Source organism: Nomascus leucogenys, chromosome 12 (assembly GCF_006542625.1).
Source record: "Nomascus leucogenys isolate Asia chromosome 12, Asia_NLE_v1, whole genome shotgun sequence".
In the NCBI taxonomy this organism is placed as follows: domain Eukaryota; kingdom Metazoa; phylum Chordata; class Mammalia; order Primates; family Hylobatidae; genus Nomascus; species Nomascus leucogenys.
This window is the reverse complement of record NC_044392.1, coordinates 78,066,143-78,091,421: the sequence shown is the minus strand read 5'-3', so window position 1 is coordinate 78,091,421 and position 25,279 is coordinate 78,066,143. Positions and strand designations below refer to the sequence as shown.

General features: G+C 34.3%; 1 protein-coding gene across 5 annotated transcripts in view; it reads left to right on the top strand.

Annotated features, from left to right (window-relative positions):
• PTBP2 (polypyrimidine tract binding protein 2) overlaps positions 1–25,279 on the top strand; it is an 86,937-nt gene that overhangs the window by 22,840 nt on the left and 38,818 nt on the right. For 4 of the 5 annotated variants that reach the window (XM_003260089.3, XM_012500553.2, XM_012500552.2 and 1 more), the window contains exons 3-5: positions 8,159–8,234; positions 20,769–20,941; positions 21,766–21,909. In XM_003260089.3, coding sequence (XP_003260137.1) covers positions 8,159–8,234; positions 20,769–20,941; positions 21,766–21,909 — 393 coding nt within the window. Of the gene's footprint in view, positions 1–6,049; positions 6,424–8,158; positions 8,235–20,768; positions 20,942–21,765; positions 21,910–25,279 lie in introns of those variants that run through there. The other variant, XM_030825015.1, reaches the window with a different exon arrangement.

Genomic DNA, 25,279 nt, shown 5'->3' with positions numbered 1-25,279 from the left:
AAAAAAAAAAAAAAAAAAAAAATTCCACTTTCTGGATTCTGCCGATTATACTGCTATGTTGTCATTTCATATGTTCCTCATGTAAACAAGTTTACCTGAAATACAGGGGGTTGATCAGACTCTGGTTTAATTTTTACCAAGAATATTTTGCAGATGTACTCTATGTAATTCCTATTGTATCTCACTAAGAGGATCAGAATGTCTCGTTACCTCTTCATGATATTAACATTTATCAGTAGGTTCAGGTGTCAGCTTGATCCATCTATTACAGAGTGCATCATCCTTTCACCTAATAGTTTTTAGTAGCTAATGATTGCATAATTTTATTAGGTATTGCAAAAGTGGCGCTATTCCTTTTTTCTGCGTATATTAGAATTCTTAAGAATTTTGTCCATCAACTATTTGGTCATACATAAGTACCCTTTTTATAAGAAAAGCAGGAGAGATTTTGACTTCTTAAGTTTTCTGATGAGTTGGTACCCTAAAACCTCCAGTATAATCAATATGAGTTCCTTTTTGTTGCTTTTAGTATCATCGCAACAGCAAAGAGTTTAATAACATTTATTTTCTAGTGTATTGCAGAAATCATTCTTTAAAATTTCTAAGCTGTTTTATTAAATGAAAAGAGAACAATGCTAAGCAGCTTGTATGGTGTGTGTGTGTGGTTTTTTTTGTTTTTTTGTTTGTTTGTTTGTTTTGGTATGAATGTTAAAAACACGGTGGCTCAAGCCTGTAATCTCAGCATTTTGGGAGGCCAAGGTGGTTGGATCACAAGGTCAGGAGCTTGAGACCAGCCTGGCCAATGTGGTGAAACCCTGTCTCTACTAAAAATACAAAAATTAGCCCTTTGTGGTTGCGTGCGCCTATAGTCCCAGCTACTCGGGAGGCTGAGGCAGAAAAATTGCTTGAACCTGGGGAGGCTGAGGCAGAAAAATCGCTTGAACCCGGGAGACGGAGGTTGCAGTGAATCGAGATCGCGCCACTGCACTCCAGCCTGGGCGACAGACTGAGATTCCGTCTCAAAAACAAAACCATGTATATATGTAAGTTTGAGGAAAAGAATTGTATTATGAAAATTCAGGATAATTAATAAAAGTAAACGAGAACTTCTTTATATTTTCTTTTTTTTTTTTTTTTTTTTTTTTAGTTTTCTCAGTTAATGTTTGAATTTTTTTAATGTAGAAGATGTCAATGGGGTTATCTGGGGAGAAAGATTATAGTCCATGATTCCTCCTATTGTATATATACCTGTATTAAAATATGCAATAAATGCTATTTTTAAAAATGTCTTATTACGTAGAAAAGAAGACCAGAATACTAGCTCTCCACATCTCATGTCTTGATCAGTGATGATTAGCTAGCAAAACAACCATAACTTAGGGATAGCTTTATTTGTGGGAAGTGTCATTTAGTATGTCATGTGTTAAAAATCATTTGTAGTCTTTCAGAGAGCATCTTATCTTTCTTGTAGGTGATAATATTGGCTGTCTATGTAGTGTCTTAAGTTCTTTAAATTATCCTTATTCTTACTTTTTGTGTACATTGTTTATAAAATAATGTGATCATCTTAATCTACCATTCTGATTATGGTTTGATCATTCTTTTACTATTTCCACTTGTTAGTAAAGCCGTTATACTGCATAAAAATGATGATTATAATATGCCTGGTTTTACTTAAGTGTCTTATTTAAACTTTCTGATTGTTATTCTTTCTTATTCAGGTTTCTTATTGTCATGGTTTACATTCGTTTTCAGGTGTAATTGTCCTCTCACAAATGTATCCCATTTTGGGTGACAATACCTGATCACCTTATCCTTATAGTTTTATCCCTAGAATCTTTTTTGTTACATTAATCAAAGTTTATTTGTGAGAATGTTATGAAATATAAGAAAACGAACATCATGAACCTGCCACTCAAATAAAAAAACTTGAATATTACCAATACTGTTGTATATTCTATATGCAACAATATTGCTTTTTTTAAGAAAGAGTCTTGCTCTGATACCCACGCTGGAGTGCAGTGGCGTGATCTCGGCTCACTGCAAGCTCCGCCTCCCTGGTTCACCCCAATCTCCTGCCTCAGCCTTACGAGTAGCTGGGACTACAGGCGCCCACCACCACACCCGGCTAATTTTTTGAATTTTTAGTAGAGACGGGGTTTCACCCTGTTAGCCAGGATGGTTTTGATCTCATGACCTCGTGATCCGTCCACCTCGGCCTCCCAAAGTGCTGGGATTATAGGTGTGAGCTACTGCGCCCAGCCCAATATTGCTTTTTAATCCCCCTTCTTACCCTGTCATGGGTAGGTGGCTGCCACAACTTTTGCCTTATTTTTTCAATATGGATTTTTCATGTAAATGACAAAAATGTATTTAGGTTTTTTTTAATTTATGGAAATGGTGTGCCCATATAATGTTTTCCATGTCTTGTGTTCTAATTCATTAATGATTCTAATAAATAGCCGTATTTTTTGGGTAGTTTTATAATACTCATTGCTGTGATATACTCTTTTGTGAAAATACCCATTTTATCTCTTTTATTGGACATTTGGGTTGATGGACATTTGAATATTCAAAGATTTTGACTTAGGCCGGGCGTGGTGGCCCAAGCCTGTAATCCCAGCACTTTGGGAGTCCAGGGCGGGCAGATCACAAGGTCAGGAGTTCGAGACCAGCCTGGCCAACATAGTGAAACCCTGTCTCTACTAAAAATACCATAATTAGCCGGGTATGGTGGTGGGTGCCTGTAGTCCCAGCTACTCAGGAGGCTGAAACAGGAGAATCGCTTGAACCCCGGGAGGCGGAGGTTGCAGTGAGTTGAGACCGTGCCACTACACTCCAGCCTGTGTAACAGACCGAGACTCCATCTCAAAAAAAGAAAAAACAAACAAACAAAAAAAAAAGATTTTGACTTTAAGAACAATACTGCTGTGAACTTTTTTGTACTTGTTAATGGTGCATTTATGCAAGCGTTTTTGAGAGGGTGTATTTAAAGATATAGGTATATATTGCTAGTGTGTAAAATAAACTTTATGAGACAGTACTAGATTATTTTCCAGTGTATTGTTCCTATTTATGTTCTCACCAGTAGTGCGTAGGAGTTCTTGCTGTTTCAGATCCCCACCAGCAGTTGGCTAGGTATTTAATTTCTTAATTTTTAACAATTTGGTGTATAGTATATTCTCTGGTCTTCCTTTGTCTTTCCCTGATTATTAATGAGGTCTTACATCTTTTTTTTTCCCCACATTTATGGCCATGGATGTTTCTCTTTCGTGAAATTCGGTTAAATGCCTATTTGTGTTTTTTGCTTCATAAAAATGTGAGTTTATTATTTAACTGATTTTGTAGTTTTGAAAAATTGCTGGGGGCAGTGGCTTGCGTCTGTAATCTCAGCTATTTGGGAGGCTGAAGGAGGAGGATTGCTTGTGGGGCTCAGGAGTTTGAGGCAGTGAGCTATGATCATTCCATTGCACTCTGGCTTGGTGACAGAGCAAGACGTTGTCTGGGGAAAAAAAAAAGTGTGTGTTTTACAGTTACTGATTGTCTTTTGGTTATTTGTGTTGCTGGTGTCTTTTCCCAGTTTGTAGCTTGCCTTGTCACTTCTTTATGCTGTCTTCTCTGTCTGTCTCCCTACCTCCCTCCCTCCCTCCATCCATCCCTCCCTCCTTCCCTTCCTACTTTACTTTACTTTAGATTCAGGGTTACATGTGCAGGTTTGTTACATGGGTATATGGCATGAAGCTGAGGTTTGCAGTACAAGTGATCCTGTCAGCCAGAGAGTGAGCTCAGTACTCAACAATTAGATTTACAATCCTTTCTCCCTCCCCCCGCCACTAGTTCCCAGTGCATATTGTTGCGGATTAATACAGATTCTTGATGTATAGAGTTTTAATGTGGCCACAGATTCCCTTTGGATCTTAGATAAAAATAATTTATATGATCCCATTCTTTACACATTCCAAATTTTCCTTTGCTCTTCTGGACATCTTCCATGTTTATTGCTGGAAGTCTTGAAGGCAATCCCTAATAACAGTTTTTAGCTTTTCAACTGTTGCTGTGATATGGTTTCTTATAAAGAGATTTTTGTAGTAGAATTTATCAGTATTTTCTTTCATGTTCAGTTTTCTTGTGTCTTAATTTAAAAATCCTCACATACTCAATAGTTCATAAAGATATTATATTTTCTTCTGAAATTTTAAAAAATTTTGCTTTTTATGTTTATCAGAAAATTACTTTTGTGTATTGTATTTAATAGGGATCTGGTTTTATTTTTTTGCCCTTATTAAGATAGTCAATTAAATTGAAATCTCTGTAGTGACTTTTTCATATTTCAGGTGTATATATCATAAGGTGAAGGCTGAAAAAACAATCGTAACAAAATGCAGAACATAGTGGCATAAACAGAAGGTTTATTTTGTTTGTTTCTTTTTCTGTCAGCAAAAGTCCTGCTGGTATAAGAAAGTGGTATCAATCTGCTCCATAAGGTTATTCACTGGGCCAAGTTTCTTTCACATTGTTGCTTCACTAATCCCTAGGCTTTTGTTCTTGGCTATGTGGTCTGTTGATGTGTGATTGTGCTCTCCTTGTTTAAAAAATGTTTTCCCTGTAGTTGTCTATTTCGTTGTCTTTTTTAAAAAAAGTCAGCTTTTGATTTTACTGATCCTCTTCATTGTACCATTGTGTTCTCTATTTTTATTGGTTGCGTGAGTCAGGGCTTTTGCCAGCCTTTAATAGGTAAGTGGTATTCAGTCCACCTCTTCATCATCTTGGTGGCACCTCTGTTTAAGGAGACCAGGAATACTCACCTGGGTACATACCTTTCTTCCTCTCTGATAATCTGCTTTTCCTCAGGAACTTAATATTTCTGTCCTTGCCCTGTGTCTTTCTGTCATGTTTCCCTAGGCTGACATCTCCAGAGGAGAAAATGTTTGGTTAGTTCTCAGTCCCAAACCATAGCAGGGCCCAGAGACTCTTGTCACCCTCAGCCTTCAGTCCTTGGTTGCCTTCTTGGCAGACCTGGCAGCTCTTCCACCTGAAAGTGATACATGGTATTAATAGTTGGACTAGACTATTATGATAAACAGAGTATCTAATAACCATGAGAATAAAAAACAAGAAATTTCTAACAATGAAATGAGTGCCAGATGGCCTTTAATCTGTACTTACTGTTGCACATTTTTTTTTTAAGTGGTTTCTTTCTCTGACGTGTAGGGTGTATCTTCCTATTTCTGCATTTTCTTGTTTCTGTGGAATGTTAGTTTCTCTTGAAATGGTCATTGATATTACTCAGGAAGAAAAGTTTCTGTGGTCAGATTTAATAAGAGATAACTATGCTAGTCTTAACATTTAATTTCTTTTAGGTGAATCTAAAATTGATATCATTCTTAGATGAATTAAAAATTTTTTAAAGAGCACGTATTCTTTAGTAAGTATTTTGATTCTAAGTACCACTAATTTGATTTGTTTCAACAGTCATTAATGTGGGGCAGTCATCAATCACTACCATTGATCATTTATTTCATATGCATTGTAAGTTAAATGACCAGGCTGAAATAATTCAGGTGAAATTATTCTGTCAGTTAATGTGGTAATGTTAACATTTATCAGTAGTGCTGAATCACTTCTTTTGGTCATAATAGTGGTAAGCTTTTTGCTCAGTGCAAAGACAGGCATAATTGCTTTTTAAAAAAAAAATGTAAGTTGGAAAAATACTCCAGTAATTTTTGTAAAATCTCAAAATTGCAAATAATTTGACATTATTCTCAGTAATGAAGGCTGTTAAATCTGCTCTCTTAACAGCAGGTATGAAATCGTTTGAGGAAGAAAAAGTTCATAAATACAAACTTAAAAAAAATGGAAAGACTTTTCTATGCATAAAGATGCATTGCAGGAAGGAGGAAGAGTGTCCTTCATAGCACACCACAAGTCAGTATTAGAGGCTTGCTTTTCTACTTGAGTAGACCCAAGATTCCCCACCTATCGTCTTCCAAAATTACCTGTGATCCACTGCAATCACAAGTTTTACAGTGGAATACTCTAGGTGTATGGAAGGATTTGAATTCACAAATAGTCAAACATCAAAAGAATAAGCTGATAATAATACATTTGAAAAGAGGTCAGGTATATTTTTGAAAACTAGGAGAGTTAAAGTGTTTTTGCAAACTTGGAAACAAAGCATTAACAATATTTTACTTGATTAGGAATTTTGTTCAGGTGAGTATAACTTTAAGCATCACTTAAGTTTTGTTGTTTGTTACTTTTAGAATATCTGATCTGGACTTCTGTGGATTTATGGAAGGGCTGGGTTTATTTCTCTATCCTGTGGTGAGGGGCCAACTTTGGTTTTGTATGCGGAGTAACTTGACCTTCAGTTTCTTTGGTCTGAGAACAAAGGCCAAAAAATATGTAACAGTTAATAATAACGTTAATTCACTTACTTAGTTAATAAATATGTGGGGACGCTGTACTTGGTTGACACTTGGGAATATTATAGTGAGCACTACTGATGTGAGCCAGGCACTTTGCCCGGTAATCACTGTTCGTGTATTATTTAATTTAATCCTAACGGCTGTGATGTAGATGTTATCCCTATTTAACAAATAAAGAACTTCAGGCTTAGAATGATTAAGTACTGTTACCTAACTGATAAGTGGAAGCTGAGCTCCAGAGCACCCTTTCTTAATACCATATTTTCTACTTGTCATGAAAACATGAAGAAAGCTAGGAAACATTTTCTGTTGTTGATAATGAGCCAATAATGTGTATCAGTGGTTCTTAAACTTTAGCATGCATCAGAAACACTTGAGGATTTTTTTTTAAAACCTGGGTTTTTAGATCCCACCCTCAGAGTTTCTTATTCAGTAGGTCTGGGATTGGACCTGAGAACATGTACTGTCAGTAAGTTTCCAGGTCTAATCGTAGGATTAGGGACCACACTTTGAGAATCACTAGAGTATTCAATTAGATCTTAGGGACTACACTGTGAGAATCAGTAACGTATACAGTTCTGCTCATCATGTTCTTATAAAACTATGCCATGCCACATCTTCCATATCTTGATTAGAAATTGGTTAAGAAATTAGGCTTGGTGTAAATACGGTATCAACATGGCTTGAAACTGGTTGTATTTTTCTTTTTTTTTTTTTTTCTGTGCATTTGACGCTAATAAGTAGAAAGCTCTTAAAATATTTAAGGGAGACAACCTATGGATATCTGTTTACTGTTCTCATATTTGTTGTAGTACAGTTTATTCATTATGAGTTTAAATACAAATTAGCGTAAAGCTTATGGTTTATTTGGATTTTTTGGACTTTCTGAAATGCTTTGATAATTCATTATCTCTTTTGCACATTTTTTTTCATTTTGATGGTTGCATTTAACTTCTTTGTACTGATTTTTTAAATCAGCCAGTATTGATTTAACCTATTTTAAATACTAATATCCATGTGTGTAAATATACATAACCAAGGCAAAACAGTTGATTTTAGCTAGTTTAAATATTAGTCCATTCATATTTTTGTAAATACATAACATTTTCAAAATAGCTAAAATGTCACTGGCTGGTTTGAACAACTGTGCAGTTCCCAAAGAGATGAATGTATAACCTTTTCTCTAAAGAATTTTAAGACATGACTTTATTTTTTACAGAAATCTCTTATTCCAAAGATTTTGCCTTTGCTTTCAGTGTTCTAGCCACTGAAGTATATAGCTGTTTAATTTTGATGATGATGATATTGATATCTAACTCACCAGAATGAAGTTCTAATTTTCTAAAGACCTGAATTATCTGGATGAATAAAGGACCATTGGGATGGAGGATTTATAGAACATTTCTGAGAAAGTCTAGCTAGTGTGGCTTTGGTTTGTTTGTAAACAATTGAGATAGCTTTCCAAAGCTTTTGCTTATAGAATCTAATCACTTTTTCTATTTATTGTCTTTTGGACTTAGATTAAAGAAGGGAAGGGAACACTGTTGCCTTTGTGAGAATGGGAGAGGGATAGATGGGAGAGGAGAGGGATGAAGTTAATTTGTTATTATAGGGATTAACATTTTTAACTATTCCTAATAGTGTAACATTTGACATTTAAGTGAAAGGCTTTTAGATTAATATTTTTTAATTTAAAGATGTCTTATGCTAATTTGTTTTTGTTTTTATAGAGAGGATCTGACGAACTACTCTCAGGCAGTGTTCTCAGTAGTCCAAACTCTAATATGAGCAGCATGGTAGTTACAGGTAAGTGTTACTCTCTTAGCACTCTGTCATTTGCCATTTTAGGGGGCAGAATGTTAAAACTCAAATTTAATTCTGTTATACCAGGAAAGCCTTTCTTTTTATTTATTTTTATTTATTTATTTTTTTCGAGACGGAGTCTCGCTCTTTTGCCCAGGCCAGACTGCAGTGGCACTATGTCGGCTCACTGCAAGCTCTGCCTCCTGGGTTCATGCCATTCTCCTGCCTCAGCCTCCCGAGTAGCTGGGACTACAGGCGCCTGCCACCGCGTCTGGCTAATTTTTTGTATTTTTAGCAGAGACAGGGTTTCACCATGTTAGCCAGGATGGCGTCGATCTCCTGACCTTGTGATCCGCCCGCCTCAGCCTCCCAAAGTGCTGGGATTACAAGCGTGAGCCACCGCGCCCAGCCTCTTTTTAAATGCTGTGTTGAAACATTCTAGAGTAAATTTTACTAAAGTATATATGAGCTGAGTGAAAAAAAAAAAAACACATGAAGTTGGTAACTTTGGTGAACAAGTTACTCTTAAGTTTGATTGCTTTCCATTTTTGAACCACAAATGTAATTCTTTCTCACATTATAGTCCCTTCATGTGCCCCTCTGGTATTTTTATTTTGTTTTTATTTTTTGTGTTTGTGTGTCATATAATATTTTTACTTTAAGTATTTATGCCACAAACCCTAAAACCCAAATTTTAAGTAAAAACCAAAGAATTCAGCTACATAGTTGTTTAAAACCAATGCAACTATGGTTGTTTGTACTGATTTTTAAAATCAGCCAGTATTGATTTAACCTATTTTAAATACTAATATCCATGTATGTAAATATACATAACCAAGGCAAAACAGTTGATTTTAGCTAGTTTAAGTATTAGTCCATTCATATTTTTGTAAACACATAACATTTTCAAAAAAGCTAAAATGTCACTGGCTGGTTTGAATAACTGTGCAGTTGCATTGCAACTATGGTTGCAATGGTTTTAACTAATTTTTTGCTGAAAACAGTATTTTAATTCTGAGTTGATCCTTTTATGTTGTCTACCTGCATTTAAGATGATTTGTTTTAATCTTCAAAGTTAGAGTTAAAAAAAAATTGTATATGTCTGAAATAATGTTGTTTGTATCATCTGTCAGTAAAACAATATAGACCAAATTTTAGACCTTAGTTTTATGGCTGATGGGCCAAATTTTTTTTTTTGTATTTAGTTTTGCTTGAATTGACATGTTCTCATCTGAATGGGCCAAATTTTGAATTTGATTATTATTATTATCAAATGAATTTACCTCACAACTCCACAGTTTACATTATTTACCTGAAACCAAAGTTCCTTTTTCTGTATTTTAACTTTGAATTATTTGCTTGAGGAACAAATTATATTTGGCAATAAAAGGATCATGAAAGACTAGAAGACATTTTGATTTCCCTTAGGTAGCTGTGCTTATGTATACGTACATCTTGACACACACAAACACATATCTCTGACAATTCAGTTAACTAAAAATTATAAGGACTTAACAGATAGTAGTCATGATGTGAAGATAAATTTGTCAGCAGGTCATTATCATTGATTTTGCTATGTAATGATTACAAAGCAAAATCACTGGGCCTTGATTTTGATAGTCAAAGTACCATGTACACATAATTGAACAAATAGAAGTGTGCAACTCTGGTTTTTCAGTTTCTCTTTTTGTTTTTATAATGCATACTGTGATTGATAATGGGAAATTAATTGGGAATTAGTTTCCAAATATTTAGGGCCAGTGACAGAGTAACTAGTAGCAGCCTTGGCCCTTTTTTCAGTCTCTCCCCAAAACCAAAAACTATGTAACTGAATACAATACGTGGAACAACTGTTGTTTGGAAGTGATGAGCAGACGGTATAAGATCATCCTTGAGAGAAGGGGTGCACGTGAGGTAAGTATCATGAACACTCTGGCTTTCTGCCTTGGACTATTTTACTGCTCTAAACCACAGAGAAATGGAGAGCCCATACAGGTCTCACTGAGCTGAGGAGACCAAGAGTGGGTGTCAGAGCTGCTCAATCATTTGGAATTTATGGAGAAGTCCTGGAGAAAAGAGAGCTGTCCAGGGGTTTAGGAATAGAGCAGGGGGGCAGAATTTAGTGTGGTCATTCACTTCATTCAGAGTTTTGGATAATGACTGGGTTACATGTGTGCAGGTTGAGGCTTTGCCAGGTCTATCAGAAATTGTCTGCTCTGGGGCTAAATGGTGATTCCATAGGTTGCACAGTACTGTGAAACATTGGAGTTCTGAGAAGTCAGAATCCAGACATCTTGCAGGGTACTTCAAACACTCAATTTAGACTACAGAAAGCCTGGACCTGAATAGAAAGGATCACACCCTATAGGAAGTGCCATCTATAAGACTGAGATAAAAACCAAAAACCTAACCCGATAGGAAGTGAAGGGATTCACCAGTTAATCTAACCAGTAACTGATGAAAGATTAACCAGTAATTTAGTTGCCTTCCAAAACAAAACAACACCCCCAAGAAAGACATGATATAGTTTTCCTGCAACTATCTTCCATAATATCTAGCATACCAACAAAAATTACAAGTGATGTGAAGAAGCAGGAAAGTAACCCATGAAATATAAAGACACATTTAATAGGAACAGATTCCAAAATAACCTAGAGTTAGAATTAGCAGACAAGGACGATAAGTATTTTAAGCTGTAAAGGAAAAGATTGAAATAATGAGTGATGGAGGAGTGTGCTTAAGAGATAAAAAAAACTATAAAGAAAGCATGTAGAAATATTCTAATTGAAAAATACAGTTTTTGAAATAGTTGGGACTGATTTCACTGGTTGGAACTAATAGCAGATTGGAGACAATAGAAGAAATGTTAGTGAACTTCAATACAGATGAATACAGTGATTAAATCTGTCAGAGAGGAGAAAGTATACCTAATGGACAATGAAGCAGTCTGACATATAATTTGAATTTCAGAGTGAGAATGTGGGGGAAAAAACATGTATCTGTTTGAGAGAGTAATGACTGAGAACTTCTAAAATTTGAATAAAATATATCAACTTACATTCCTGAGAAGCTCAGGTAAACTCCTCATGTAGGCTAAATAAAAAGAACCATACTTAGACACATAGTAGTCAAAATATTGAAAACTAGAAAGGAAGAGCAAATCTAAACAGCCACGAAAAAAACGTCTAACAGGAAACCAACACCTTGTCTTAAAGGGGAAAAAAAAAGCGAATTTCTTTAGACTGAATGGGATGACATTAGATAACTTGGCTCTGCAGGGGATAAGAGGAGTACTGGGAATGGTTAATATGTGTATAAATTTTAAAAGGGCTCTCTTCCTATCAGTTTCTTTGAAAGCCTTTATGTAAACAGGAACTTTGTATTATGGAGTTTATTATGTAAATGGATGTTTATATGACAACAGTTAGTACAAAGTGAAGATAAATGGAATTCTTAAGTGGTAAGGTTCTTATATTTTACCTGAAGCGATATACAGTGTCAACTCTAACATAAAAAGATTCTGTTAAGGTTGTATATCAAAATTCTAAGTGTAATCTCGTTTAAAAAGATATAAAGAAGTATAACGAAAAGCCAATAGAGGAAAAATTGGAACATTGACTACCTGTTTTCAAGAATTACTGCAAAGCTACGGTAATTAAAAATAGCATCATAATGACATAAAGAGAGATAAACAGGTCAGTGAGACAGAGCAGAGAGTTCGGAAGTTAACTCACACAATTATGGATAACTGATTTTTGACAAAGATGCAAAGTCAGTTCAGTGGAGAAAAAGTAGACTTCAACAAAGGGTGCTATAGCAGTTGGATCTATCCATTGCAAAAAAATGATCTTGGATCTGTATCTCACACTACATATGAAAATTAACTCCAAATGCATCATGGCCTAAGTGTAAAACCAAAAATTATAAAACCTCTAGAAAAAAATACAGAAAATCTTTGTGACTTTGGATTAAGCAGAAATGTATTTGATATGACCCTAAAAGCACAATCTATTAAAAAATGGAATTTGACATCAGAATTAAAATCTTCTGCCATTCAGAAGAAACTTAGGGAATAAAAAGACAAGCCATAAACTGGAAGAACATCATAACAAAGCATATAGCTGATAAAGGACTTATATCCAGAATATTAAAAGATTCAGTATATGTAAAATCAACAGTCAAGCAACAAACCACTCAATGAATTGGCCAAAATATTTGAACAGGTAGTACAGCACAAAAGATACACAGATGGTAAGTAAGCACATGAAAAAGCTGACCAGCATCATTAGTCATTAGGGAAATGAAAATTAAAACTACAGTGAGATAATATTACAAACCTATTAATAGTGACTAAAATTAAAAAGAGTGCCATCTTGGAAAGCATGAGTTGGGAAGCATGTGGAAGAATCATAATATTCACAATACTGCAGATGGGAATGTAAAATCATAGTACTTTGGAAAACAATTTGGTAGTTTCTCCATGATCCAGGTTATTTGTCTCCTAAGCATTTACCCAAGAGAAATGAAGGCATCTGTTCATTAAAAAACTCTCATGTTTATGTTCATAGCCATTTTATTTGTAATCACCAAAATGTGAAACAAACATTCATCAACAGATGAATTAATGAGTAGATTGCTGTTTTGGCATCATATGCTTTTCCGTACAGTGGAATACAGCAGCCATATAGAATGAGCTGTTGATACACACAACAGCAAGAGTGAATCTCCAAACAATTATGTTATGTAAAAGATGGGAGAAAAAAAGAATGCATCCTGTATGATTCCATTTATATAAAACTCTAGGAAATGCAAACTAATCTAAAGCAAATTCGTGGTTCCTAGGAGTTTAAGAGTGGGAAAGGACAGGCAGGAGGGGTGGCAAAGGGACACAAGAAAACTCAGGGGTGATGGACATATAAATTATTGTGATGGTGGTTTTATGGACATATATATATGTCAAAACTTGTCAAATTTTATAATTTAAATACATGTGCACATACTAGAATGGCCATACTTCAGAACATTGGTAACACCAAATGCTGGCAAGGATGTGGAGCAACAGGAACTCTCACTTATTGCTCGGTGGAATGCAGAGTATTACAGCCACTTTGGAAGACAATTTGGCAATTTCTTAGAAAACTATATGGCCAGGCACAGTGGCTCACGCCTGTAATTCCAGCACTTTGGGAAGCAAGACGGGCGGATCACCTGAGGTCGGGAGTTCAAAACCAGCCTGGCCAACATGGAGAAACCCCATCTCTACTAAAAAACACAAAATTAGCCAGGCGTGGTGGTGCATGCCTTTAATCCCAGCTACTCAGGAAGCTGAAGCAGGAGAATCGCTTGAACCCAGGAGGTGGAGGTTGCAGTGAGCCAAGATTGTGCCATTTCACTCCACCCTGGGCAACAAGAGCGAGACTCCATCCCAAATATACTTTTATTGTATGATCCAGCAGTTGTGCTCCCTGGAATTTGCCTAAAGGAGTTGAAAACTTAGTCTGCGCAGAAAGTAGCACATGGACGTTTTTAGCACCTTTCTTTATAGTTGCCAGAACTTCACAGCAACCAAGAAGTCCTTCAGTAGGTGAATGGCCAAATAAACTGTGGTATATATTCAGACAGTATAATGTTAATCAGCACTAAATGGAAATGAACTATCAAGCCATGGAGAACCTTCAGTGTATATTACTAAGTAAAAGAAGCCACTCTGAAAATTCTACATACCATATGATTCCAACTATATGAATATGACATTCTGGAAAAAGCAAAATTATGGAGACAGTAAAAATCAGTCGTTGCTAGGGTTTGGGGGTTGAGGGAGGGATGAATTGGTGGAGTACAGAGGATTTTAGGGCAATGAAAATATTCTGCATGATACTATAATGATAGATACATGTCATACATTTTTCCAAACCCATAGAATGTAAGACACTTGGAGTGAACCCGGAGGTAACTACAGACTTTGAGTGATTATAATGTGTCAGTGTAGGTTCATCAGTTGTAACAATGTGCCATCTGGTGGGAGATGTTGATAAAGGGGAGGCTATTTGGGGCAGGAGGCAGGGAAATCTCTCTGCCTTCCTCTCCATTTTGCTGCGTACCTAAACTTACTCTGAAAAATGTCTCTGAAAATTTACTCATGTGTTTGCATTGCATTTCTTTTGGATATTACTTGTCTAAGTAATCCAGTTAAAAGACAAAGATTGTCAGACTTGATTAAAAAGCAAGGCTTAACTACGCTGTCTATATGAGGGTCAAGTGGAAATACCAAGATGCAGGTTGAAAGTAAAAAGATGGAAAATGATATTCCGTGCGAACAGTAAGCACAAGAAAGTTGAAATGATTATGTTACTAGACAGAGAAAAATTTAAGACAAGAAGTATTACCAGATATAAAAAAAGCATATTTCACAATGCTGAAGGGTCAGTTTATCAGAAAACATTTCTTAATTTGTATGCCAATAATAACAAATTAAAGTATATTAAGAAAAACATCACAGAACTAAGTAGAGAAACAGAAATCCACAATCGTAGCCTGATTTTTTAAAACATAATTTATGGTAATTGATAGGACAGTTACAGTCCTATCCCCCAAATAAAAAGATACATAATTTGAAAAGTGCTATCATGTTGGCTTAACTCACATTTATAAAACTATACCCAGTAACTGTAAAATAACTTCAGGTGTACATAGAACATTCACAATGATAGACCTTATATTGGATTATAAAATAACTCAATAAATTTCAAATGATTGACAGCTCATGTACTATCTGGCTGACTATAGTGGAATTAAATTAGAAATCAAAAATAGACATCTAGGAAAGTACCAAATATTAGAAATTACACAGTTGTGAACAATGCATGGATACCACAAGGACATATTTTTGACTGAATGAAAATATATCAAAATTTGTTGGATACGACCCAAGGGTGTGTATGGTGAAAAGTAGGTCTTCAAATACCTATATTACAAAAAAAGTTTAAAACTCCCTATTTAAGACTGACCAAGAAAAAAGACATAAATTACCAATACTGGAAATCAAAGTCGAGATAATCACTTTCAGAGAAAGTGGAAATATACAGAGTATAATAGTATAACATAAATAATATAAAGTAGAGATAGCACTTTCAATAAAAGAGATATATAGAATATAATAGGAAAATAAGTCAATATTACTAATGTTGTTAAGGCTAACAAATCCAACAACTTAGTAATCCAACAACTTAGATGAAATAAGTTTCTTGACAAATGCAAACCTGACCTGAGTATATAGCTTAACAGCTATATACTACTGTATTATACAAATTGGAATTTATAATTTAAAAAATCTTTAGGTATACATATTTGTGCCAGTGCTGATTGTTGCTCTGTAATAGCAGGATTTTTTGAAAATTATTGCTAAACATGACATTTTGCTCTACCTGAAAGCAGTTAAACCATTCCATAGAGTCTGGAACATTTTACTTAGAACTCTTTTAAGATTTTCATTTTAACTTTTACAGACATATTTTTGGGGTGATGTCATTTCGTTTTGCTATAATGTTTTGAAAGTATTCCAGTAGATTATTTCATAGTTTCACTATTTATGAAGGTTTTAACAACTCATCTTCTTGCATATAAAGGTAGTGAGAGCCTTATTTCATAGTGTTACTATTTATGAGGGTTTTAACAAGTTATCTTCTTGTATATAAAGGTAGTGAGAGCCTTCTCTAGGTGCCTTCTGTGTTTTTCCAGCTCATGCCTAATATACTTTTGACAACTAGGCCACACAACTACTTGGAAAGACAAGAGTTAATAGTTACCTTTTACAGAAACCTAGTGAGGCTTTTTGTGTGGTGGCTGTTGCAGAAACAGCCAACAGAATAACAGAAGTACCACCTATTTGCATCTACCTGCTTTTTTTCTCGTTAACTCTTCTTTGGAATTTGTTTCTCATACAGGAAAGAGTAGCAGCATTCATTTTTTTTCTTAGCTTAGAGCCTTTTTATTTTGTTTTTTGTTTTTCTAAAGCTAGAAAACACTGCCTTGAAGTCTAAAACTGCTTAGAATTAAAACTGCTTTGCCTCTCAGTTTCATATTTGATAAAGAGAGTTAGGAAGACTTTTATAAATGTGTGTCTCTGAAAGACTTGGAGAATGAAGATGTACTTAAGTTTTGTCACTGGTTTTCATTGGACAGAAGTATAAGGTTTTGCAGTGTTGTATTTTATATTTGTACACAGTTGAAAGTATAACGGTGAATGAGTAGGACTAAAATAATTTACAAATTATATGAGAAAGTAGGCCAGGTGCTGTGGCTCATGCCTGTATTTCAGCACTTTGGGAGGCTGAGGCAGGTGGATGGATCACTTGAGGCCAGGAGTTCGAGACCAGCCTGGCCAACATGGTGAAACCCCATCTCTACTGAAAATACAAAAATTAGCTGGGTGTGGTGGTGCATGCCTGAATTCCCAGCTACGTGGGAGGCTGTGACACGAGAATCACTTAAACCTGGGAAGTGGCGGTTGTAGTCAACCAAGATCACGTCACTGCACTCCAGCCTGGCAATACAGCAAAACTCTGTCTTAGATAGATAGATAGATAGATAGATAGATAAGATAGATATTGTGAAACCCAGTGCTAGAGTGTTTATATTTAATAAGTAAAGTTAGGTAGAGTATCGGAACAAAAACAGCATGGGAAACTAACAATTTTGGGGAATGAATGAGTAATCAGGATTCAAAGCAAGTATCAAATGAGTCGGGGGAAATTAGAAAAGTAGAAATGGAAATTTTTAGGGGTGCTATTAGAACAGAGATATTCGGTGAGGAAGAGAGGGTTCACAGTTCCTTGCTGACTGATAGATGTGGTGATTTAACAAATTACCCATGATCTTGCTGACACCCATTTATGTAAATATTGCTAGTAAAAGCTAGTGGAGAACAAAGGTCAGTCAGCAGGAGAAAAGTGATGTACTGATCAGAGGGGAAGATCCTGGCTTTAGAATTGGGGTAAAAAACTGGTTTTGAGTTTGGAAGAGAAGTATTCAAGTGGAAACCATTTTAAAATTTTGTTTGCTTTGAATCCGTGATTACATGAACATCTTCCCTAAGCAAGAGACTTTAAAAGAGTTGAATAATATATGGAAAATGGTGTGCTTAAAGATTTTTACATTCATATGCAATGAATAAAATGTATATGCATAAATAAAAGCATTACCTCATGCCTTCTTAACTGAACATAAACGTTTGAATTATTACTGGTTTTACACATCCAAACAAAAGTTCTGGGTTTACTGGAGGAATGGAAGGGAAAGATCTCTTTCATTCCCCCAGTAAACCTTTCCCATTAAGGATCGTGGGAAGATGCTGAAGAATCGTAGAACTGTAACACAGACAGACCTAACATAAGCTGTGAACCACACATTTTTGGACCCTTTTTTGGTGTTACTGAAGTGTTTTTATATTTGAAAATAGGCTTTGTTATATTATTAAAGGAGCCCCCATTCCCAGTTTCACATTCTCATAGTATCATTTATTTAAAATGAAGACTTTTTATAATATTTGGCACTAAGATTAATACTTAGTAGTCACCCCATGGAAGCTATTAACTAACTGAGACACGTGTCAGGTAGTGTAAATGTTGATAGTTTACTACAGTAACTGGCTTGGTCTTTGGTAGAAAAGGACAGATCTTTTTTAGGCATCCTGTATGTAATGTAAAGTTTGTTTTTGAGATCCTTCTATAGTGTAGTTGTTGAAGAGCACAGACTATGGAATCATGCTCCCTAAGTTTAATCCTTTCTCTGCTACTTCCTATCTATACCACTTAGTAACTATCTAATCTTGGGCATTTAACTAATTGTTACCTGTAAATGGAGTTGATAGGTCATGATGATAGCAATCTGAGAGTTGTAAATTGCCTGGCATGTAGTAGAATAGCAGTGAATGTTAAATATTGATGCAAAATAAAATTACATCTTTTCTCTATTTTTCCAAGAAGTCAAGATCTTTGTCTTATCCTTTGATTCTCGTAAGTTTCCTACCTTCTTTCTGTGTTATTCAGCTGTTTTACTTCTGCTCAACATCCACCATCCAGAAAACATCCAACGCAAATCCAAAGTAAATTATTTAGTTTCCTTAATAATAGGTTTAGGCAGGCTTTTGCCTTTTGGGAATTATTTTCGGAAAATCATTTGAAAGGGGAAGCCTTTTTTCTCCTTATGGGTACAGTGATAGGTAGTATCTTTATTGGTCTTTTTTTTCCCCTTGTCTTTCTCCCAGAAGGAAAAGGACAGACCAAATTAGGAGAAACTGAAATTTGCTTTTTTGAGTATCCTGATACCGTAACCTATAACACATGGGGCTTTAGGTTGGCTTGTGAAGTATTTGTTCTTGTTATTCAAACAAACTAATGAACAAGAACAAATTATCAAGTTTCAGTACTCAGACTGCTTTGTCAAAAAAAGGTCTTAGTCCTGTATCAGAAGAATATGTGTTCCTTGTTGACTGATGCCGATTGTTGTGTGTGCCAATTACATGTTTTAAAGTATATGTGTATTTTTTGGATTCTTTGCTTTAGCTTATATTTTCAATTAATGGGCCTAGAGATGATTTTGTTAGATAAAATACTACAAAATGCAAAATTCAGTCTCTTCCTTTTGACAAATTCAGGTGCTCTGTGCACACACAAATCTTTGTCAGTAGTGGAAGGACATGTGATAGCTTCCTGTAGTTTTTTCATATTTCTGGAGTGGTGAAGAGCTAGCCAGCCAAGATTTTCAGGGTAATATATTCAGAAGCCAGAGCTTACTCTTCTGTACAAAGACAACCTAAGGGGATTTTTAAATGCATTGGCTGGCCGTTCAAGTATATAAATGTAAGTGAAACTCCTAGAGTAAAATATGACTTAAGTATAACTTGAGTCCATATATTATCTCTTAGAGATACCTTCTCTGATCATCCAGTGAAGTCATTACTACTATCATCTTCCAGTCCTAGACAAAGTCACTTTTAAGCACATCACTGTTTTACCTCATAGCACATACCGTAGAAAGTATCTGGTTTAGTTACTAGTTAGTCCAGCTCCCCACTATAAGGTATCAGGAATGATAATCGTCTTGTTCACTCTGCTGTACCCTCAGAACGTAAAACATTGCTAAACACATCCCTGCATACCCAGTAAATGTTTAAGGAATTAATGAGTGAATTAATTTTGAAGATACTTTGGAGACCAAGATAATTTGACAGTCTTATAGATATTGTTGAATATACACAAACACATTATATTGTTTATAGATTGTGTCGAATGTTTTGGGAAATACCATAAATTACCTAAAGTTTCATACAAAATGGAGTATACATGTATATTTCTGAATGTGTCAAGATCTTTTATTTTAGCTACAGTCTCAGAAATATCCTTGAGAACCTAAAAGACTAAGAACCATTGATCTGGCATAGTAGATATACTGCAAGTCCTTCAAACAACTGTATTTAAATATTACCTATTTTATAGGCATTTTGAATAATATTTTTATTTTTTGGTGAAGATTTGGAATGAAGACAGTTAACTAATTTGTTGATTGAATTATGTTACTTTAAATCTCACGGTAACAGAATAAGGTAATTAAGTTCATGAGTGATTTAGAGTATATTGATGTTAATAGTCACAAAATATTAGGTAGGTTAGATGGTAATAGTATTAGATAAGCCATAATATGGATTGACTGCATTATCATTTTTATAAACGTTACATTCTTTGATCCCACCTTCAAGTACATTTTTCAAATCAAACAATTTATAATTTCTCAGGTAAAATTATAATCTTCCTAATTTTTGTCAACCCAGTTTTTTCACTTTTTAAAAATGTTCATATTAGTTCATTATAAGATGATTAAATTACAAGATACAGTCATAGATCTTGGGAATAGCGATGGGGATATCCTCGGAGAAATGCATTGTTAGGTAATTTTGTCACTGCATAAATGTCATAGAGTACATTTACACAAACCTGCTACACACGTAGGCTATATGGTATATGTAGCCTTTTGCTCCTAGGCAACAAACTTGACAGCATGATACTGTTCTGAATACTGGAGGCAGTTGTAACACAGTAGTAAGTATCGATGTATCTAAACAGAAAAGGTACAATAAAAATATGGTATTATAATCTTATCGGACCACCATTGTATATGCGGCCTGTCAGTGACCAAAATGTAGTTATGTGGCACATGACTGTGATTGTATTCTTAGTCATTGGACAGTTTCTTTATGAGATTACATTTTAATGTTGTTGCTTATTAATAATTACTTTTTATAGTACTGTTGAGAAACATTAACAGCAATCTTAACTAATTGATAATTTCATTTAATAATAATAGGTGGATATGATTTTATTCCTTTGAAAGCCTAGCGTTTGAATTTTCAAGAATTACTTAAGTATTCTCAGCTATGTTTCTAAGTTCTTTTTAGAAATTTGTAGTTTTTTTACACAAATAGGAAAATTCATACATTCTTTTATTGTTGATATATAAAGACTGTTTTTTAATGTCTTTCAGCCAATGGTAATGATAGTAAAAAATTTAAAGGAGAAGATAAAATGGATGGTGCTCCTTCTCGTGTACTTCATATTCGAAAATTACCTGGGGAAGTAACAGAAACTGAAGTTATTGCTTTAGGCTTACCTTTTGGTAAGGTGACCAACATCCTTATGCTGAAAGGAAAAAATCAGGTACATTTCTTTCGGGGTTTATGAAATGTTAAACCCCAAACTATCCAGCAGGTGTGAATTAATTGTAAAAGGGAGAAAATAGTAGGTTATTTTCCTTAAAGAACAGAAGTCTTATTCTCACTTTTTTGAGTAGATGTCTGTGGGAAACTAATGCTAGGTAGCCAAAGTGAATGAATCACTATAGTTTTTAAGCTTTGCCTTTTGAATTCACTTTAGGGCTCTAATTGAGTAATTGTTACGAAATTGTGGAAAATACAAATGAAGTATTTCTTTTACTGTGGCTCTGTTCTTTGATATCAGAAATCAGTAGGGGTAGTAGTCGCATCTTAAGCTTTATGAGAATATGAAATTTTATTTAAAAATGTTAAATGATACCATTTAGAAGAATTTATGAAATCTAACACTCCCTTTTATATACTTAAGGTTAATCTGACATTTAATTTGTAATTTTGTTCTTTGTCTATACAATTATACTGCTTTTTAAATGACTTGGAAGTCTTATATTCTCTAGGGTAGAAGTGGTAAAATTCTGATGCTAGAAAATGTTTACGTTTTCTCTAGCATTTGTTGCGGGAATAGCTTTGTGGGTGTGAAAAATCATAGGTGGAAGGCAGAAGCAGCATGTACTCAGTTTTCTTCTGAGGTTAGCTTTAACTGTATACCTAAACTTCAACAAGAGATTTCTAATTCTACTTATTAGAACATTTAAAAGTAACTTGAAAGATTATATTCTAGATAATTAATTAAAATCAGCTGAATAGATTGCTTAGCTATTAATTTTATTTGAATTTATAGTATTAAAATTGTGCTACTTAAATTTTCAGGCATTTTTGGAATTAGCAACCGAGGAAGCAGCTATTACTATGGTTAATTACTATTCTGCTGTGACACCTCATCTTCGTAACCAACCAATATATATCCAGTACTCGAATCACAAAGAACTAAAGACAGATAATACATTAAACCAAGTAAGTATGTGTAGGTACATAAATAAAATGGCCTAGAACATATTATGAATCTCATAAACATTAACAGGAAGGAAATGTTTACCTGTTCAGATGTTCCTTATAGGCATTTTCTTGTTATTTTTAAGGTATTTTCATGCAGAATGTTTCTGAGTATTAAATACCATGTCATTTTGAATTCCTTTAAACCCCTGGTCAAATGTTCTTTGTCTTGTTGCAAGTTAAAATTTTTGTGTAGAAACTTACCAGGTAGGATTTATTATTAGCATAAACTATTTATACAACTCTCCTGCTTAGAATTTAAGGTATGAAGTTCAATGCCTTTGGTTATTTGACTTTTTTATAGGTCTTAATTTCTTACGAAAAATTTTTTTTGAAGATGTGTTAATGGTTTTCCTGGAAAAGAAATCTTAAGGATGAAGAATATATGAATGTATTGATGTTTTAAAAATGCAATATAGAAGATATTATTTAAAATTAATGTATTTAAAAATAACATTAGAGTGTTTTCTGACCTACATTATAAGACTGCTGTAATGATCTAAAACTTTAGCTGTTTTAATATAGTTTTAAAACTAATGATATCTTTCTCTGTCAGTAAAATACAAACTTTTTCTTAATAAAAATGTAATGGAAAACTATTCCTCATAGATTTTTGTCACTTTACAAAGTGACAAAATCATTTTGATAGTTTATGGAAAGTAAGCTTGTAAAACTTTTTACCTAAAAGATAGGACTGAAATTTCAGATGCTTTTTAAATTTGATGATGAGTTTTTAATTTCTTTTGAAAAAGAATGTACGCTTCTAATAATTTTTCAAGAGGAAGAATACCAAAAGAAAACATCTGCTCTTCTTTCTTTTGACTTAGATTTTTTTGCATTTTTAACTTGTTTTTAACAAATAATTGTATATACTTATGGTGTACAATGTGATGTTTTAATACATATATATTATGGAATGATCAAATCTGGCTAGTTAACATATTCATCACTTCCAATACTTACAATTTCTTTATGGTAAGAGCATTTAAAATTCCTTTAGCTATTTTGAAGTATACGGTGGAATGTGGAAAAACTGTTTTTCCTCTGCTCACACCACAACAATCAACATAGAAGGCTTCTGTGGCCACAAATGGGGGGAATTTTTTTCCACGCCAAGCAAGCAGTCAGGTCTGCAGTGTTCTCCAACTTAGCTCAGTTTCAACACTGTCTGCTGGGAGATGGCATCAGATCCCACAGGTTGAGGGCTCAGTCCCACAAGATCTCCTCAGACACCAGCAAGTCAGGCCTCTGGAACTTCTGATTGCCCAGCTTCAAGTTGGGGTTCCCACAACCCCCCTTTTGGATTTCATTAATTTGCTGGAGCAGCACACAGAACTCAAGGGAACGTTTACTGAGATTCACTAGTTTATTATATAGGATATTACAAAGGATAATAAGCCTCTAATCATGCCTTGGTCTTTCAGGTGACCAGTCCCCATCCTAAAGTGGGGCTGCCAGCCATCAGTCAACTCATTAGCATACAGAATATATCATTTTGGAGATTTATTAGGAATTTAGAGTTGTATGCCAGGAAATGGGGTTGAGGACCAAATGTCTATTTTACAATGTCACAATACAATATTATACATTACAGTAGTTGCCATGCTGTGCGTTAGATCACCAGAACCTATTCTTCCTGTCTGAAACTTTGTACTTTGACCATCATCTCCCCTTTCCCTGTTCACTCCTCCCTCCCCCAGCCTCTGGTGACTCTTTTTCTACTCTCTACTAATGTGAGTTCAGCTTTTTTAGATTGCATATGTAAGTGAGATAATGTGGCATTTGTCCTTCTTTCTTTGGCTTATTCACTTAGCACACACAGTGTCCTCTTAAAATGACATTAAATATCCCATTTCTAGTTCATTATTATTTAAGTAATTTGCAAGTACATTCTCATTGCAAGTACAATCTACTGCCTGCAAAACATGGGTAATGTACATCATAATTATTGAAAGAAGCCAAACCAAAGTAGAATACATCTGATATGATTCCATTTATGTAACTTGGAGGAAGCATGAGTATGGCTTCTAGAGTGTTGATAATAATATGCTGTTTTTTATCTGGGTAATTATTTCACAGAGATGTCCAATTTGTGGTATTTTATGGAGCTTTATTACTTAGGTTTTGTGTCCTTTTCTGCGTATGTGTAATATTTTGATAAGAAGTTTTATTAAAATCGAGGTTTGCAAGCCAACGCTTCTCCATGAATTATAAGAAAAAATATATGAAGTCATTAAAAACATGAAATTATAAAGAAATGTATGAAGTAATTTGTTACTGATGTGAGAGAACATGATTGTTAAGCCATAAAAGGAAGATAGAGAACAATGAATAGTATTAAATAAAAGTATGAATAGTATTGAATTAAAAAGTATGAATAGTATTGAATAAAAATATGAATAGTATTGGAAAAAAGTATGGAATAAGTATAATATTTATATATATATATATGCTTGTAGATGTAGCTAGTATCTCTGGAAGGATACCTAAGATATACTGTGAGGGGTTGGTAGGGGAAAATAGACTGGGTGACAGAGCTGCAGGGGAATTTTTAATCTTTTATACCACTTTTATACCATGATCATGGATTCCTATTTTAAAAAACACATTTTATTATTTGAAGCAGCAGATGTTAGTGTTTTTCTAAGTTGTGGTAGTCTATGCTTGTTATTATAGATAAATACAGTAAGAACATGTTCACTAATGAAGAAGATAATATTGCAATGAGCTACTTAAAATATTTTAATATATTTAAACATTTGAATAGATTCTGCTCTATAATTTTACCAATTTACAATTATTTTTTCAATAATAGTATCAAGATGTCTACAAAAATAATCTATCACATTTCAAAATGTTGAGTTTTAATTAGTAAGTCATTTTGGCTAATACATAAATTTGTAGATAAAATTAGGTAGTATTTAAATGATTGTTTAGATATGTATCTGGACTCTCAAGCTGTGTGATCTGTCGTTATATAATATTTTAGTAAAATGACTGTTTTTGTTTATTCTCCTGAGTGTCCTAATTCTTTTGTATTCTCTTTCATTAACCTGTTAATACAGGTTTTTCAAACTGTAAACCTATATATAGGTATTTGTAGTATTTGTCATTGTTATATTTTAGAATTGTTTGCCTTTGTATGTTTTTTGCCCACAGATAAGGTGGAAAGAAATATTTCCTTATCATAGACTCTGTCATAATAATAATAACAGAAAAGGGATAATAGTAATAAAGGCAGTCTTTTGGAGCATTTAACATAATATTTGATTGACAGATTTCCTACAAATACTGTGTTTATTCAGTTTTATGGGTATATTTTTTTGCATTT